Here is a 16,125-nt window from a genome sequence, read left to right as displayed (position 1 = left end):
CTTCTAGGCGGAGAGTTTTCCAGGAGGGCCAGAAAGTTCTCTAACTGCTGCCAACGTCGGACAGTGGTCTCCTTGCCAAGTGGCAGGGGCCATATAAGATCGAAAGAAAGGCAGGCCCAGTCACATATGAACTCCTTTTGCCAGACCGCCGGAAAAAGCTCCAGAGGAGCTTCAGGAGCAGTATTTTCCATCTTCAACTGAGACTCCAGTGTTCCCAGATCTTTGTCATCTCACAGCAGATAAACAGCAGGAGCTACAAGCCCACATGGCAGAGGATCTATTCAGTCTGAAGCCAGGTTGTACTCACCTCATTGAACATCAGATCTGTCTACGGTCTCCAGCTCAGCAGCCAATCAGGGACACCACCTATTGCATTCCAGCCAGACTTGTTCCTGTACTGAAGCAGGAAGTGGAGGAGATGCTGGCTACAGGGATCATAGAGCCTTCTCGCAGTGAGTGGTGTAGCCCTGTGGTATTGGTTCCAAAAAAGGATGACCCTAAACTGAGATTCTGTGTGAACTTTTCAAAGTTGAATGCTGTGTCTGCCTTTGATCCCTATCCTATGCCTAGGGTGGATGAACTGATTGAGCGCTTGGGAAATGCCAACTTCCTAACAACCCTTGACCTCTGCAAAGGGTACTGGCAGGTGCCCTTAACCGAATCATCAAAGGATTTAACCACATTCAGAGTTCCAAGCGGTCTGTTCAGGTTCAGAGTGATGCCCTTTGGTTTGCACGGGGCACCAGCAACGTTCCAGATGTTGGTGGATGAAGTGTTGAGAGGAGCGGAGGACTTTGCAGCAGCCTACATTGATGACATTGTTATCTATAGCCGGACCTGGGAGGAGCATGTGCAACATCTTGCGGATGTCTTTCAACGCATCCAGAGGGCTGGTCTGGTCATCAATGCCAAGAAGTGTCACATTGCCAAGCCTGAGGTCCAGTATCTTGGCTATGTGATTGGAGGTGGAGGCATCCGTCCTCAGGTAGGAAAGGTAGAGGCGATTGCAGCTTCACCACTACCTAACACCAAGAGGAGGCTACGGTCATTCTTGGGGGTGGTAGGCTGGTATCGCCGGCTAATCCCCAACTTTTCATTGAGATCTACTGTACTAACTGATATGACTCGCAAATCCAGTCCAGTAAAGGTGAAGTGGTCTCAAGAAAGTGAGAATGCTTTCATAGACTTGAAAGACTGTCTGTGTCGAGAGCCTGTTTTGCAATGTCCAGATTTTACTCTTCCCTTTACAGTGCAGACAGATGCTTCAGGAGTAGGTCTTGGAGCTGTGTTACTGCAGGGGGAGGAGGGGAACCAGTTGCCTGTGCAGTACATCAGCCGGAAACTCTTCCCAAGGGAAATGAGGTACTCAACAGTTGAGAAGGAAGCTCCAGCTATTAAATGGGCTTTAGACACCTTGAAGTATTACCTCATTGGCAAAGACTTTGTGCTTGAGACTGACCATCGGGCACTGAAGTGGATCCACAGAATGAAAGACACTAATGATAGAATTACTAGGTGGTATCTGTCTCTCCAGCCTTTCTGTTTTCAGGTCGAGTATAGACCAGGACACAAGAATGTCATCGCTGACTTCCTAAGGGGGGGGGGGGGTGCGTGACAAAGTAGGTGAGAACACACCATTTGTCCCCATTGCCATCATCATTGCCATATTGTTTATTCATTTGAATGGTTTGTTAGCCATAATTCCATCACTTATTTGCATTATGTTTCATTACAGTTCACATAACATCAGCATCTCTGGGTAAAGGAAAATACTGACAAGTATTATAAGTTTAGTTAATTGTTTATTGGGTTAGTTCTATGTTTCATAAGTTAATTACAGTCTTCTTTGTTTCCAATCCTAACATACTCACCATGTGGTCCAGAGGCAAAAGGAGGAAGCAGCCAAACACTTCCTGTATTTGTATCCTAGGTGACATCATGAATGATGTCACGGGACCAGACCAAGTAGGGGGGGGGGGGTAGGAAATGTTTAGTAAATTATGTATGTATATTGATTGTGATTTGTTTATGTGATTACAGATATATGTTATATAGTAAGCCATGTGAACGGTTTCGGTTGGGCTAAATGAGGACAAGGAATGGTTAATAATTGTATCACTTACCTGTGTTCAGGAGAGACACCTGCGGGATTGGTATAACCTAGATTGTCTGGGTTTGGGGTTGATTGAAGGCCTATTTAAAGAGTTGCTGTTTAGCTGCTGGGGAGTTGGGACGTCAGTATGTAGCTGGGTACACGTGACGTTGTTAAGTTCTGTTATTATGATTTGAAGTTTGTTCAGTTAAGCCAAGTTACTTGTTAATTTCTTTTTTTTGTTTTATATATATATTTTTGGTTGCACATGTAGCCGTGTCACTTGTTTTTGTAAATAAAACACCTCTTGTGATGCCGGGACAAGTCTCTGTCGTCTGCCTCCTACCAAACTTCTTGCCACTCTGGTCAGGCTTCCTAACACATAAACAGCGTAGCGCAAATTCTATATTTTTGTTGACATGCGATGCACAATATGTTTTTTAAATGTAGTGACATTGTGTCATATAGCTGCATTGTGTCACAATCATTCAGGTGTTACACAAACAGAACACACACACAATCAGTACAGCAGGGAGGGGAGACCATAAAACTTTATTCGAAGATTTTACAAAAATTAGGTGGTTTCTTCCAGATAACTGATTATAACTTCCACCATTATATATGTGAACATGACCTTTCCTTTCCAGGAAATTGCTCAAATTCCCTCACTTTTAGATTATTCCAGTCACTAAAAAGATATTGATATTGAGTCCATTACAAAAACTAGCACTGCAACTGCAAAGTGTGGATCCACTGGCAACTGACAAAAAATCACAGTGAATATCTTGTTTCTATAACATTACGATGTTGTGGAAGAAAAGTTTGTGGAAGGATTTTTCAGAGCCTCATTGCACACTGTATGATGATGTTGCATGAATAAATATTCTCCAAGTGAAATCCAGAGTGGTTCATTTCCACAACAATGTTCGCCATGATTCTTTTTTCATTTTAATAAAAAAAAATTTAAATTTGTTTCCGATTTTCTCCCATTTTTAATTTTTCTCCAAATTCTGCTAATGTTTATTTCAATCACCATGATTCTATTACAACAAAAAATCTTTTTGACACAGGAAAAAATATAGGTCCATTTCATGAAATTCCATTCCAACCAGAGCTCGAAGTAGTTTGAAAAACAAAATGCATGAACTCACATAAAAGGCAACGTTCCTGCCTGAATAAACTAGCATTGTACAACCACATAAACATCTGTCGCGTTTAGCCCCATTTAGAGCAAAATGCTTTCCTGTCCTATACACACGCCCCCGTTTCGTGCACCTGGCTTCACTCAGGGTGAAAAAACAAAAGAAGTGCAGCTGATGACTAACAGCTAGCTGACGATGAAGTATGATAAATCCCTGATGTTTCCTATTCAGAAACAGTAGGCTCTACCTTAATAAAAATAGAGAAAATAAAGCTAAGTGAAATTGGAAATAAATGTAGTTAATCCCAGTCTGAAGGAACTATACTCTGTCATTCCATCACTTCTCGTTTTACTGGAGTATAAAAATGAGGTAACAAGCATGCAACGAAGACAGCCCTCACTGAGCACAATAAACAAAACTAAGCATCTTGAGTTTGCATTGGTGTTATGACTGGAAGAGAGTGCTATGGTCAGGTGAGGCCAAACTTGAATGTTTGAAGCAGTTCATACCTACTTTCAAATATGGCAGTGAGTCATTGATGTTTTAGAGATGTTTTGCAGCCACTGGTCCATTTAAGACCAAAGGCTCAAGGAATTCAACAAAGTACCAAGAAAGCTTGGCAGAAAATCTGGTTCTTCTGCTAGGAAGCTGAGACATAGGTAGATTGTCCAACAGGACAATGACTCCAAACATACATCAAAATCCACACATACATGGTTAAGTAAAAACAACAGCCTTGTTCTGCAATGGTTATCTCAATCACCAGACTTAAATCCCATGAAACCTGTGGTCTGAACTGAAGAGGGGGGTATCCCAAAGATATCAATGAGGGTAGAAAACAGACAAGCAGGCAGAGAAACAAACGCTGGCAAGTATGGCTATAGCACATGACAATCTAGCATCGAGTAAGACAAACAGAGGGGTTTATATACACAGATAACAAAAAGAAAATACATTCTGGTGTGCAAAACAATCAGGAAGTGAAAAACAGGTGAAACATTACATTACATTACATTTTGGCTGACGCTCTTATCCAGAGTGACGTACAACAAAGTGCATACCCATAACCAGGGATAAGTGCGCTGAAAGACCCTAGAGGGAAGTACAATTTCAATTGCTACCCGTACAACAAAGATAAGGACCAGGGCCTAATTATTTTTTTTTTTTAACAAACAAATAAACAAACAACAAAGCAAAAGTGACCAAACCTAACTATCCAAATACTGCTTACCTAGCCAACTAAAAATACCGAAACACAAAGTAAATCACAAAGACAACAATTAAGGTTCCCAGGGAGGTGGGGAGGGATGGGGAGAGGTGCTGCTTGAAGAGGTGCGTCTTCAGTTTGTGCTTGAAGGTGGGGAGAGATTCTACAGTTCTGACCTCAACGGGGAGTTCGTTCCACCACCGTGGATCCAAAACAGACAGTAGTCGTGAGCGTGAGGTGGAGGTTTGGAGAGGGGAAGGTGCCAAGCGGCCTGTGGAGGCTGAACGAAGAGGTCTGGCAGGGGTGTAGGGTCTGATGATTTTTTGTAGGTAAGCTGGGGAAGACCCCTTAACTGCTTGCAAGGCTAGCACCAATGTTCTGAATTTGATGCAAGCCATGACAGGCAGCCAGTGGAGGGAAGTAAGCAGGGGGGTGACGTGTGAGTATTTGGGAAGGTTGAAGACCAGACGAGCTGCTGCATTCTGGATAAGTTGGAGGGGTCAGATGGTGGATGCTGGGAGGCCAGCCAAGAGGGAATTGCAGTAGTCCAGGCGGGACAGAACCATCACTTGGACCAGGAGCTGGGTCGAGTAGGGGGTGAGAAAGGGGCAGATTCTCCGTATCTTGTATAGGAAGAACCTGCATGACCGGGTCACCGTCGCAATGTTCTCGGAAAGGGACAGTCTGCTGTCCATCACCACGCCGAGGTTCCTTGCACTGGGTGATGGCATGAGTGTGGTATCCCCGAGGGAAATGGAGAGATCCAGATGGGCAGAGGTATTAGCAGGGATGAATATCATTTCAGTCTTACCTGGGTTGAGCTTTAGATGGTGGTTGTCCATCCAGCTCTGGATGTCACTCAGGCAAGCAGAGATACGGGCAGAAACCTGTGTATCAGATGGTGGGAATGAGATGAAGAGTTGGGTATCGTCCGGATAGCAGTGGTAGGATAGTCCATGTGCAGTGATCACAGGGCCAAGGGAACGAGTGTAAAGAGAAAAAAGAAGCGGGCCTAGGACTGAGCCCTGGGGAACTCCTGTGGCAAGGGGCCGAGGTGTCGATACCGTACCAGCCCAGCCAACCTGGAAGGAGTGACCAGAGAGGTAGGACTCAATCCAGTCCAGGGCTGTGCCACAGATGCCCGTTGCTGACAGGGCGGACAGGAGGATGGAGTGATCCACGGTGTCGAAGGCAGCAGAGAGATCTAGAAGAATGAGGACAGAGGAGAGGGAGGCTGCTCGTGCGGCATGGAGCGACTCACTGACAGAGAGGAGCGTGGTCTCTGTCGAGTGAAGCCAGACTGATGGGGGTCTAGCAGGTTGTTGTTAGAAAAGAAAGAAGAAAGTTGAGTAGAAGCACCTCGTTCTATGGTTTTAGAAAGAAAAGGAAGAAGAGATACCGGGCGGTAGTTCTGGATGATGGAGGGATCCAGGGTAGGCTTTTTTAGCAACGGAGTGATGTGGGCCCTCTTGGTGGATGCTGGAAAACAGCCGGAAGACGGAAGGAGTTGACAAGGGAGATGACAAATGGGAGAATGTCAGGTGTGGTAGTCTGGAGAAGAGAAGAGGGGATAGGGTCAAGGGTACAGGTTGCAGGGCGGTGGGAGAGCAGGAGTTGAGAAACATCAGAGTCTGTAAGGGGGGAGAAAGTGGAAAAGGAAGGGATGGGCCTAGAGGGGGGGAAGGGCACAGTAAGGGGGGCGGTGGTTGTAAAGGATCTGCGGATGACTGTGACCTTCTCATCAAAAAAATCAGCAAAGTCATCAGCATCGAAGGAGGACTGAGGTGGAGGAGGCGGTGCGTTGAGGAGAGAGGAGAAAATGGAGAACAGTTTCCGGGGGTTAGAAGTAGAGTTCTGAATTTGTGTCTGATTGTATTTTGCTTTGGTGGCAGTGACAGCGGAAGAGAATGCCGCCCGGAGAGACTGGTAAGTTGTGAGGTCTGAAGGGTCTTTGGATTTTCCCCACTTCCTCTCCGCTGCGCGGAGGCTGGCCCTGGAGGTACGGAGGGTGTCTGATATCCAAGGACTGGGAGGGGATGTGCAAGGCGGCTTTGAGACAGTCAGAGAGACAGAGAGAGAGACAGAGAGAGTTGAAGGCGGAGAGAGAGATGAAAGGAGGGTGGCAGATGCAGAGTCAGTGGGGAGTTTGGAGAAGGATTCGAGAGGGGGGAGTGAGGCGGTGACAGTGGTGGCAAAGGAAGAGGGTGAGAGGGAGTGGAGGTTACGGCAGGCTTAGGAAGTGTGGGTGGGAGGATGGGGAGGAAGAGGGAGGGAGAATGAGATGAAGTGGTGATCAGATGTATGCAGAGGGGTAACCGTGAAATCGGAGCATGAGCAGTTCCTCACAAAGCCAAGGTCTAGGACATTGCCTGCCTTGTGGGTTGGAGGAGAGTGTAGTAGGGAGAGGCCAAAGGAGTGGATTAGCGGTAGGAAGGCAGCAGCCTGGGAGGCTTCAAGGTGGATGTTGATGTCTCCAAGGAGAATCAATGGGGCGCCATCCTCAGAGAAGGAGCTGAGAAGGGTGTCTAGCTCATCAAGGAAGCTTCCCAGGGTCCCTGGAGGACGATAGATAACTGCAATGAAAAGGTTAGTAGGGTATGATACTGCAACAGAATGGAATTCAAAAGTGGATATGGACAGGTCAGAGAGGGGGAGAACAGAGAATTTCCATGAGGGGGAAATTAAAAGACCAGTACCACTGCCACGGTCGGAAGGCCGGGGAGTGTGAGAGAAGGAGAAGGAGGATGAGAGGGCAGCGGGAGTGGCGGTGTTGTCAGGTGTGATCCAGGTCTCAGTTAGGGGGGGAGGGAGGCATATGCGGGGATGAAGTCAGCCTTCCAAGTGGCAGACTGGCAGTTCCATAGTCCCCCTGTGACAGCAAAGTCCTCACAGGGGGTCAGCGGGGGGTAGCTGAGGTTCGAGGGGTTCCGACACCGTGGAGGCCCACGTCACAGGAGTGGAGGGAGGGAGAGAGCAGACTGGGATGGGGTGAAACATAACATAACAAACTAGCTAACGTCGCTCTGACACGCCTATTTAAATTGCCTACAATTGCTCACAAGCAATATCAAATCAAAGCTAATCTACTGACAAATTCCACAGCTATTTAAGACAACCGTTCAATCACTCTACAGGTATGCAACCAGTATAAGTGATCAACAGCAATAGAGACAAACAAGCTCAAGCCCGAACCTCGCTGTTCAAATTAGCAATTTAAAAATGAAACGTTACCACGTCTAGAGGAAGGTCCGCAGCGATGCCGGCACACCTGGTTAAAATTATGCACTTAATGTCTAAGGACAACTTTCGCAAGTCTAATATCCGCTAGAGTCACTCTGACACGCCTATTTAAATCGCCTACAATTGCTCACAAGCAATATCAACTGAACTGATAACAGAACCTGACACAGATAACAGAACAGAACCTGACACCCTCCAAATGTAACAGTTTCCCAAGTTATAGGAAAATGCTCATGGCTGTCATCTTTGCCAGGGCTGTTTGCACAAATTATGGTAAATGGTTGGCATTTACCCTCTTGGCTGGCCTCCCAGCGTCCGCCATCAGACCCCTCCAACTCATCCAGAATGCAGCAGCTCGTCTGGTCTTCAACCTTCCCAAATACTCACACGTCACCCCCCTGCTTACTTCCCTCCACTGGCTGCCTGTCATGGCTCGCATCAAATTCAAAACATTGGTGCTAGCCTTCCAAGCAGTTAAAGGGTCTTCCCCAGCTTATCTGCAAAAAATCATCAGACCCTACACCCCTGCCAGACCTCTTCGTTCAGCCTCCACAGGCCGCTTGGCACCTCCCCCTCTCAGAACCTCCACCTCACGCTCACGACTACTGTCTGTTCTGGCTCCACGGTGGTGGAACGAACTCCCCGTTGAGGTCAGAACTATAGAATCTCTCCCCACCTTCAAGCGCAAGCTGAAGACGCACCTCTTCAAGCAGCACCTCTCCCCATCCCTCCCTACCTCCCTGTGAACCTTAATTGTTGTCTCTGTGACTTGCTTTGTGTATCGGTATTTTTAGTTGGCTAGGTAAGCAGTGTTTGGATAGTTAACTTTGGTGACTTTTGCTCTGTTTGTTTTTTGGTTTGTTTGTTCAAAAAAAAAAAAAAAAAAAAAAAAAAAAAAAAATGGCCCTTGTCCTTACCTTTGTTGTACAGGTAGCAGTTGAAATTGTACTTACCTCTAGGGTCTTTCAGCGAACTTATCCCTGGTTATGGGTATGCACTTTGTTGTACGTCGCTCTGGATAAGAGCGTCTGCCAAATGCCAATAATGTAATGTAATGTAAATTTATATAGCGCCTTTATCCAAAGCGCTGTACAACTGATGCTTCTCATTCACCCATTCATACACACACTCACACACTGACGGCGATTGGCTGCCATGCAAGGCGCCGACCAGCTCTTCAGGAGCATTTGGGGGTTAGGTGTCTTGCTCAGGGACACTTCGACACAGCCCGGGCGGGGGATCGAACCAGCAACCCTCCGACTGCCAGACGACTGCTCTTATTGCCTGAGCCATGTCGCCCCAATTATTGAACCAGGGATGCCAATAACCTGTTTGTTTGGGGGTTTTTTGGGGGGTGGGGGTTATTTGAAAAATGTAAGACTTTGGTTGATACCATTGAGTCATTAGTAAAGCACATGTGTTGCTTTATACATGTTGGAAAATAAAGCTTACATATTACTTTTTAGTTTACTGCATTTTGTGTGTATATTTCTCAAGGTGCCAATAATTCTGGAGTCCAGTAGAAACTTATTTCCATATGCTAATAGAGATTTGATTGAGCAATTATATACAGTATATATCCACTATGTCTGAGGACAGCCAAAATAAGAAATGAAACATCATAGTTCCAAGACTCTCTGTGACGGCATGAAGAGGTGGTAAGAACTGGATGGGTAATTATCCTAATCTTGGAGACAGAGGAATTCCATGCATTGGGCAGTACATCGCCAGGTAAACCATTCATTTATTGCTTACACACACTGAAAGCCTAAGGTAGTATATGTTCTTGTTTGCTCCTGGGTGTATTTGTGCATGTACATACAAGCAAGTGCACATTGATTTTTTGAGCTTAGCCTTTAAACATACCCACAGGAACCGTATTGAGTATCTAATGTTCACAACACTCTCTATAATAATTCATTCATAACCCTATAAACCTAGAAAAGATATATTAAGTTTTCAGAGGTCCTGTCTATGTTGTGCTTTACTTAAGAAACTGATAAGGTCAGAAAGATGTATTCAATATCACCCATAATTCAGTGGGCTTTTACCCCAGCAGTATCTTGAGGGATATAGGTGTCTTTTAATCAGTTCAGTTTAATATTATGCTTCACATAAGTTTAACTTGGAGTTTGATGGCTTTGCAGTTTAATGGATATGATTGCAAATATTGCTGTTCCCAGAAGAAAGCTGATTTAAAAATATATGTTCCAGTAGTTGATCTCCATTAAACAGGGTAAGTGCAGCAAGGGTTTACAGTTTTGTCTGGAAAGCTTTGAGGGAAATTCTTCAGTTGCTCTGTGCTCTGTTGTCCAGTTTTACAGGCACTCTTAAAGCCTTAAAAGGCAGCATAAATCACTGGGATACTCTAGTACCCGAGAAAGGTCAGATTATTAACCAAATTTTTCGGACTTAATGCTGGTGATGGGAGAATGAAGCTTCACGGAGCTGTTATGGAGCGAAAAAAAGCTTTTCATGATTACATTTTAGCATGGCCCCTGTTAGTGTACTGCCCACCTTTCACCTCCTTAATGGGGGTGACGTTAGCTCAGGAGGTAGAGGGGTCGTGTGGCAGTTGAGGCTTTGCCGGTTAGATCCCTGGCTCAAAATATCCCTGAGCAAGACACTTAACCCCCAATCCTGAAGATCTGGTGGGAACATTTTCACTGTTGGTGTGTGTGTGTGAATGGGTGAGAGGCATTAATTATTGAGAACAGTTTGTTTAGCCTTAGTTGCATAACAAGCATTCTGCGGCTATGGGAAGTGCTGAAAATGCTGGCAGACCAACAGTCACGATGATGGTTGCCAGCCGCAGAATGTTTGTTCTGGCTATAGTGATATCTGAAATGGACTGAATTTATATACTACTTGTTTCCAGCAACTAAGGTTAAATATTATCCTGGGCTGGGGAATGATAAAATAATATCATTCTTATCTGGGCCCAGAAATGGCAGTTATGTAACTAGCTGTTACATAACTAGCAGCTTTCCATTAGCAAAGAGGAACATGGCTATCAGGATTACATATCAATAGTATGTAACAATATTTTTAGATTATAGAATTATTATATTATTAAAATCAATCTTAGAAATGTAACCTTCAGTATTAACTATTTAGCAATTCATGTACATGTACACATACAGTATATACATTGTGTGTTTGTGTGTGTGCGTGTGTGTGTGTGTGTGAGTGTACTGGATAGATTCAATGGAGATTGTACAATAAACTAGAGATAATAACATACATGCAAAACATATGCTTCAATATAAGATATTTTATTCATACTTTTTCAATACAGAGACAACACATTTTATTCTCTAAACCAATCAAAATCTCTTCCTGATTTTGATTCTCTGTGCAGGGGTGCTGGTCTTCTTATTTCGCTGCAAAGACAAAGTGCACACATTTAGGCCTTCCAATTAACTGCAACTCGTCAATCTACAACACTGATTACACTCTGATTCATTAATAAAATCAATTTGAATTGCACGGTTCAGTCTCCAAGTTGCATTGGTTTAAGATATGAAGCTTCAGAGTTCCATATTCTCAGCATTGTTTTGTATTACACAAATATAGATTTTTACGTGTTAATAAATAATTTCCGAGGAGAAACACTGTGTGATAATACAGCTGGCAGTGCAGGGTATAGTTCCTGTTCATCTGTCTGACAAAGGTGCTCTAGCCTGTGCGATTCCAGAAACAGCATAACCACCAGTCCCAGGTCAAATACTGTACATACTTTAACCAGATGGTAGTAAACCTTGAAAGCACTTGCTGATCCTTGAGAATGTTCAAGGAAAGATGTATCTAACCAGAAAGTACAATCACATGAAGGACAAATTTTGTCCTGTTTGAATGGCAATGGAAAAATGTGTTTCTTTTAAATGGTCAGTAATGGGGAGTACTGGTGTGTTTAGTTCTTTGAATGATTGATCCAGGTCTACTGCACAACACTGCAGCCCTGGTTACCGTGGAAGCAGCCCTGTAGCTCTGGTTACCATGCATGTAGCCCCAGTTACCGAGCATGCAGCTCTGTAGCCCTGGTTACTGTACAAGCAGCCCTGTAGCCCTGGTTACCATGCATGTAGCCCTGGTCACCAAGCACACAGCCTTGTAACCCTGGTTACTGAGCATGCAGCCCTGGTCACCGAGCATGTAGCCCTGTAGCCCTGACTACCATGCATGTAGCCCTGGTTACCGAGCATGCAGCCCTGTAGCCCTGGTTACCATGCATGTAGCCCTGTAGCCCTGGTTACTGTATAAGCAGCCTTGTAGCCCTGGTTACCATCCACGTAGCCCTGGTCACCAAGCATGCAGCCCTGTAATCCTGGTTTCTGAGCATGCAGCCCTGTAGCCCTGGTTACCATGCATGTAGCCCTGATTACCACGCAGCGATGTAACCCTGGTTACTGAGCATGCAGCCCTGTAGCCCGGTTACCGTGCAAGCAGCCCTGTAGCCCTGGCTATCATGCATGCAGCTGTTTACCTTTCTCAGTTTCTGTCAGCATCTCGTGAAGGATTTCTCCCAAAGCTGGGGCCATGCGCTCCAGCTGCTTGGCTGACAGCCGCACCCCAATTTCCACCGACTTCCCCTGAGCAGAGAAACAAACTCTCAAAATGGCTGTAGGCACTAGACCCAGCCTGTAAACTTGTAGCACCCACTAGTGGCCAACTAGCAGCCTGCTATCAGTGCATTGCTGTGGCATAGTGTGTGTCTGTTTTAGTTGTATCATACACTCATGCTTTGTTGAAAATATTCAGTTTTCTAGGAATATGGCATCAGTGTCATAAAACAATTTGTGGTCTGTGTATGTTCAAATGAAGATGTCCTCTCTGGCTTGAAACTATTTTGCGTGGCCTTTTTCATGTCAGTTTTGAATTATTTTGTTGATGTATTTGTTTTGTTGATGAGCGATTATAAGTCTAGGCCCAGACCCAGCTTCTGTGTCATCGATGAAAAAGGGAGGACAGCATGCAAGCACTGAGCTGATGCTTGCTCGCACACACATACACACAGACACATACGGACACATACAGACACAAACACAGATACACACACACACACATACATGGGCACACACAGACAAACACATACACAGATACACCCACACAGACACACATACAGACACATAAGCACTTGCATTCTTGAAATTGTACTCATCAAGTCAGCCTTACTTGTCAAACACAGTATAGTCTTCTATAACCTGAATTTCTATATTTGGAGGGTCAGTGCAGGTTTTTGCAGCCTAAATCTAAATCTGTCTAAATCAGTATTAACACAGATTCACTTGTAGATTAGACCACAATAAAATACTACAACATCCATCAGTTGCTGTTCATATCACATACTGTAGCTAATATGTCGAATCATGTAAATAATTGGCCAAATTAAATAATTAAGAGCAGAATTTGGTCTGAAATATATTAACAGATAGGGCCCTCCTGCTCTAGAACAGGGAGCTGCAGCAGGCTCTGCTGGTTTTCATTGTTACTCTGCTCTGTTACATTGATGCTCTTATCCAGAGCGATGTACAGTTGATTAGACTAAGCCGGAGACAATCCTTCCCTGGGGTTAAGGGCCTTGCTCAAGGGCCCAACGGCTGTGCGGTGTGGCTACACCGGGATTAGAACTACCGACCTAGCGTGTCCCAGTCATTTACCTTAACCACTACGCTACAGGCCGCCCCAATTTGAACAGTTGATTACATAGTTAATTAACTCCAGCACAGCAACTCAAAGCACAGGCCTTTATTTGGGGCAGGCTTGTATTTGAGGCAGGCCTTTATTTCTTATTAGGATTCTGTTGTAGAATTTTATTCTTAGAAATAAAGTAAAAGGCTACACTTAAAGTGGGCCAACACTGTTCAACACTTCCTGTAACCGTTCAGAAACGCTACTTGAGTAGCTAAACCATTAATGAAAGCCAAAACAGATGCGTCTTCATAAAATAACAACTTGCCAGAAACGCCTTAATGAACAATAACAAATTAGCATAGATAACAGCAAGTTAAGGATCTTTTTTTCCTAAAGTGCGTTTTATTATGAGACATGCGTTTCGTTTGGAGCAGCATACCGGTAGGCTATAAAAAGATTTTCGCTTTGGTTTGGGATTTAATTGACTTTTGGACTGTTCTATTGCTAAATGTTGGGACTGATGGGCACTGAAATCTGGGGGGTATTTGATGGTTCACTGTTAAGTTTTATGTAGTAGAAAGAGTGTCAGGATTTCCACCCGTCTGTTTATTACGAGCCAAGGCAGCTGCTTTCATTCATTGAACGTGCGCTGTGCTGTAAATACATGGAAACCTTATTGCGTAGCCAAGTAGCCTAAATTGAGTTAATTTAAAATTTTGCCTGATTAAATTCGTAGGCTGGAATGCCTCGCAGCAACAATTGTGTTTAAATGTATACTGCTTCAGCCTTTGGCAAGCTACACAGAAGGGGGCGGCTGGTAGCTTGAGAGCAACGTGTTGGAGACCCATGGTGTAGGACAACAACTTTTCATTGGCAACAGTATTAAACCAACCAACAATATAAAATATTAAGAAGAGCTCTTTTGTTTCATTGATCTAAATCGAAACAATGTCTTCTAGTGCTCATGGACTGATGGCCCTACTTGCAGGCAATATTACCCCGGCTTGTATTTGGGGGCCGGCCTTTATTTGTCCGAATCGACCACGCCCCCGACTATTATCCGAGGCCCGGCTTCAAATAGAATCCCGGACACAATTTGAGGATTTACTGTACTTGGGTCCGAAGTGGGTGCTCCAGGACCAGGGTTGCAGAATCACTGATTCATTTATGTTGCTGATTGGCTAAATAATTCACACACTGCAGGTACAGCGCCCCCTCTGGACTGGAGTTTGACATCCCTAATGTGGACCATTTGTAGTTCAGACTCTTTGTCAACGGCCACTGGCGTTTACAGATGGATATTTTTCGCATCATTTGGAAACCTGCCATTGGTCAGTTGTTATACAGTGTCCTGGCTTCTGCCCTCCCTGAGCTGTTGCCTAATTGTCACAAGGGCCCCGTCAGCAAATCAGCAACAGCCTTACCTGGGCTCCTCCCACCCCTTCGCTCCTCTCTGGGATGGCCTCTTCCTCAAACTGCCCCTCCTCTGACCTCGGCTCCAGGTCCACAGACTTCTTACCAGCCCTCCCTCTCTCCTGCACACAGACAGCGAGAGAGAGAGAGGGGGGGGGGAGAGAGAGAGAGGAAGAGAGAGAGTATGAGAGAGGGAGAGAGAGAGCATGAGAGAGAGAAAGAGAGAGCATGAGAGAGAGAGGGAGAGAGTATGAGAGAGAGGGAGATAGAGGGAGAGAGGGAGAGCATGAGGGAAAGAGAAAGAAAGGCAGTGAGTGAGAGGATGAAGATAAAAAAGTTAAAGCAAACTACACATGGACAATGCAGCAGACATAAGATGGCTCTGCAGTTCCCTGCTGTTTGTACAGGAGCTGAAATGAGTGGCCCACAGCCTGAAGGACTCACAGCAGTTCCCTTATAAAATGGTACAGCCCTGTTGACTGGACTACCCCATTCCATATTCCCCTTTAAGACTCCCCAGACCTACGCACACAGCACCACTCTTCCTCACCATCATCTCCCTCATCTCTTTGGGGCTGAAGAAGGTGAAGTGGCTCTCAGCCCGCTCCAGCAGTGCCACGACCAGGAAAGTCACGGCCAGAGCACCAATCACAGAGCAGCGTAACATTCTTCTTCTGTCCGCGCACAAGGCCTGAGGTCAAGGGTCAGCACAGTTAATGAACTCTCAGTGCTGATTACCTCACAGGGGGGAAAACAAACAGTCAGCGACCATGGCAACCATGGAGGTAAGGGAGTAGGGTTTGGATGGTGTGACAGGTGTGGTGTAGGGTTTCATTTGAGGTTAATGCAAAAGGCACTATTTAGGAAGCATGACCTTACTGACACTCCATTAAAATAGTCACATCTCTTATGTGAGACCAAAGCCTCACAAAATCTGTTTCCTCTCACAACAGTATTAACTCCCAAATGTATAAAGGACATATTTTATCATTATTATTATTATTATTATTATTATTATTATTATTATTATTATTAGTACTAGTACTAGTAGTAGTAGTAGTAGTAGTAGTAGTAGTAGTAGTATTGTTATTATTATTATTGAGGCTCACATACATTCCAAATACTGTTTAATAGTAATAATATCTCAAGGGCTGTATTTGCATGCTCCCTCAAGTTGCCTCAGTAATGACATTGCCTCAATTTTAAGGGATGGAAATGGTCCATCTTAAACATATTTGGTTAAATGAATCATTAATATGGTTGAATTGGACACAAATCCTTTCTCTACACTTAAAATCCTTGTGTGAGGTTTACGTCAAGCACACTCTCGGGCAACAGACCCAAACACCAAAAAACAAACAAAAAAAAGGTTAGAATCAAAACCTCAAACTAAAATA

At 44.7% G+C, this 16,125-nt stretch overlaps 1 protein-coding gene across 1 annotated transcript; it reads right to left on the bottom strand.

Annotated features, from left to right (window-relative positions):
• Positions 1-11,036: 11,036 nt before the first annotated feature.
• Positions 11,037-15,395, bottom strand: mlnl (motilin-like). Its single transcript, XM_061262093.1, has 4 exons — positions 15,279-15,395; positions 14,740-14,850; positions 12,168-12,273; positions 11,037-11,064 (listed from the first exon to the last, which is right to left on the bottom strand). The coding sequence occupies exons 1-4, from the start codon at positions 15,393-15,395 to the stop codon at positions 11,057-11,059; spliced, it is 342 nt and encodes a 113-aa protein (XP_061118077.1). The 3' UTR covers positions 11,037-11,056.
• Positions 15,396-16,125: the final 730 nt, after the last annotated feature.

Source organism: Conger conger, chromosome 12, assembly GCF_963514075.1.
Source record: "Conger conger chromosome 12, fConCon1.1, whole genome shotgun sequence".
In the NCBI taxonomy this organism is placed as follows: Eukaryota; Metazoa; Chordata; class Actinopteri; order Anguilliformes; family Congridae; genus Conger; species Conger conger.
Note: the sequence above shows the minus strand (reverse complement) of the source record. Positions and strands in the feature narration are given on the sequence as shown.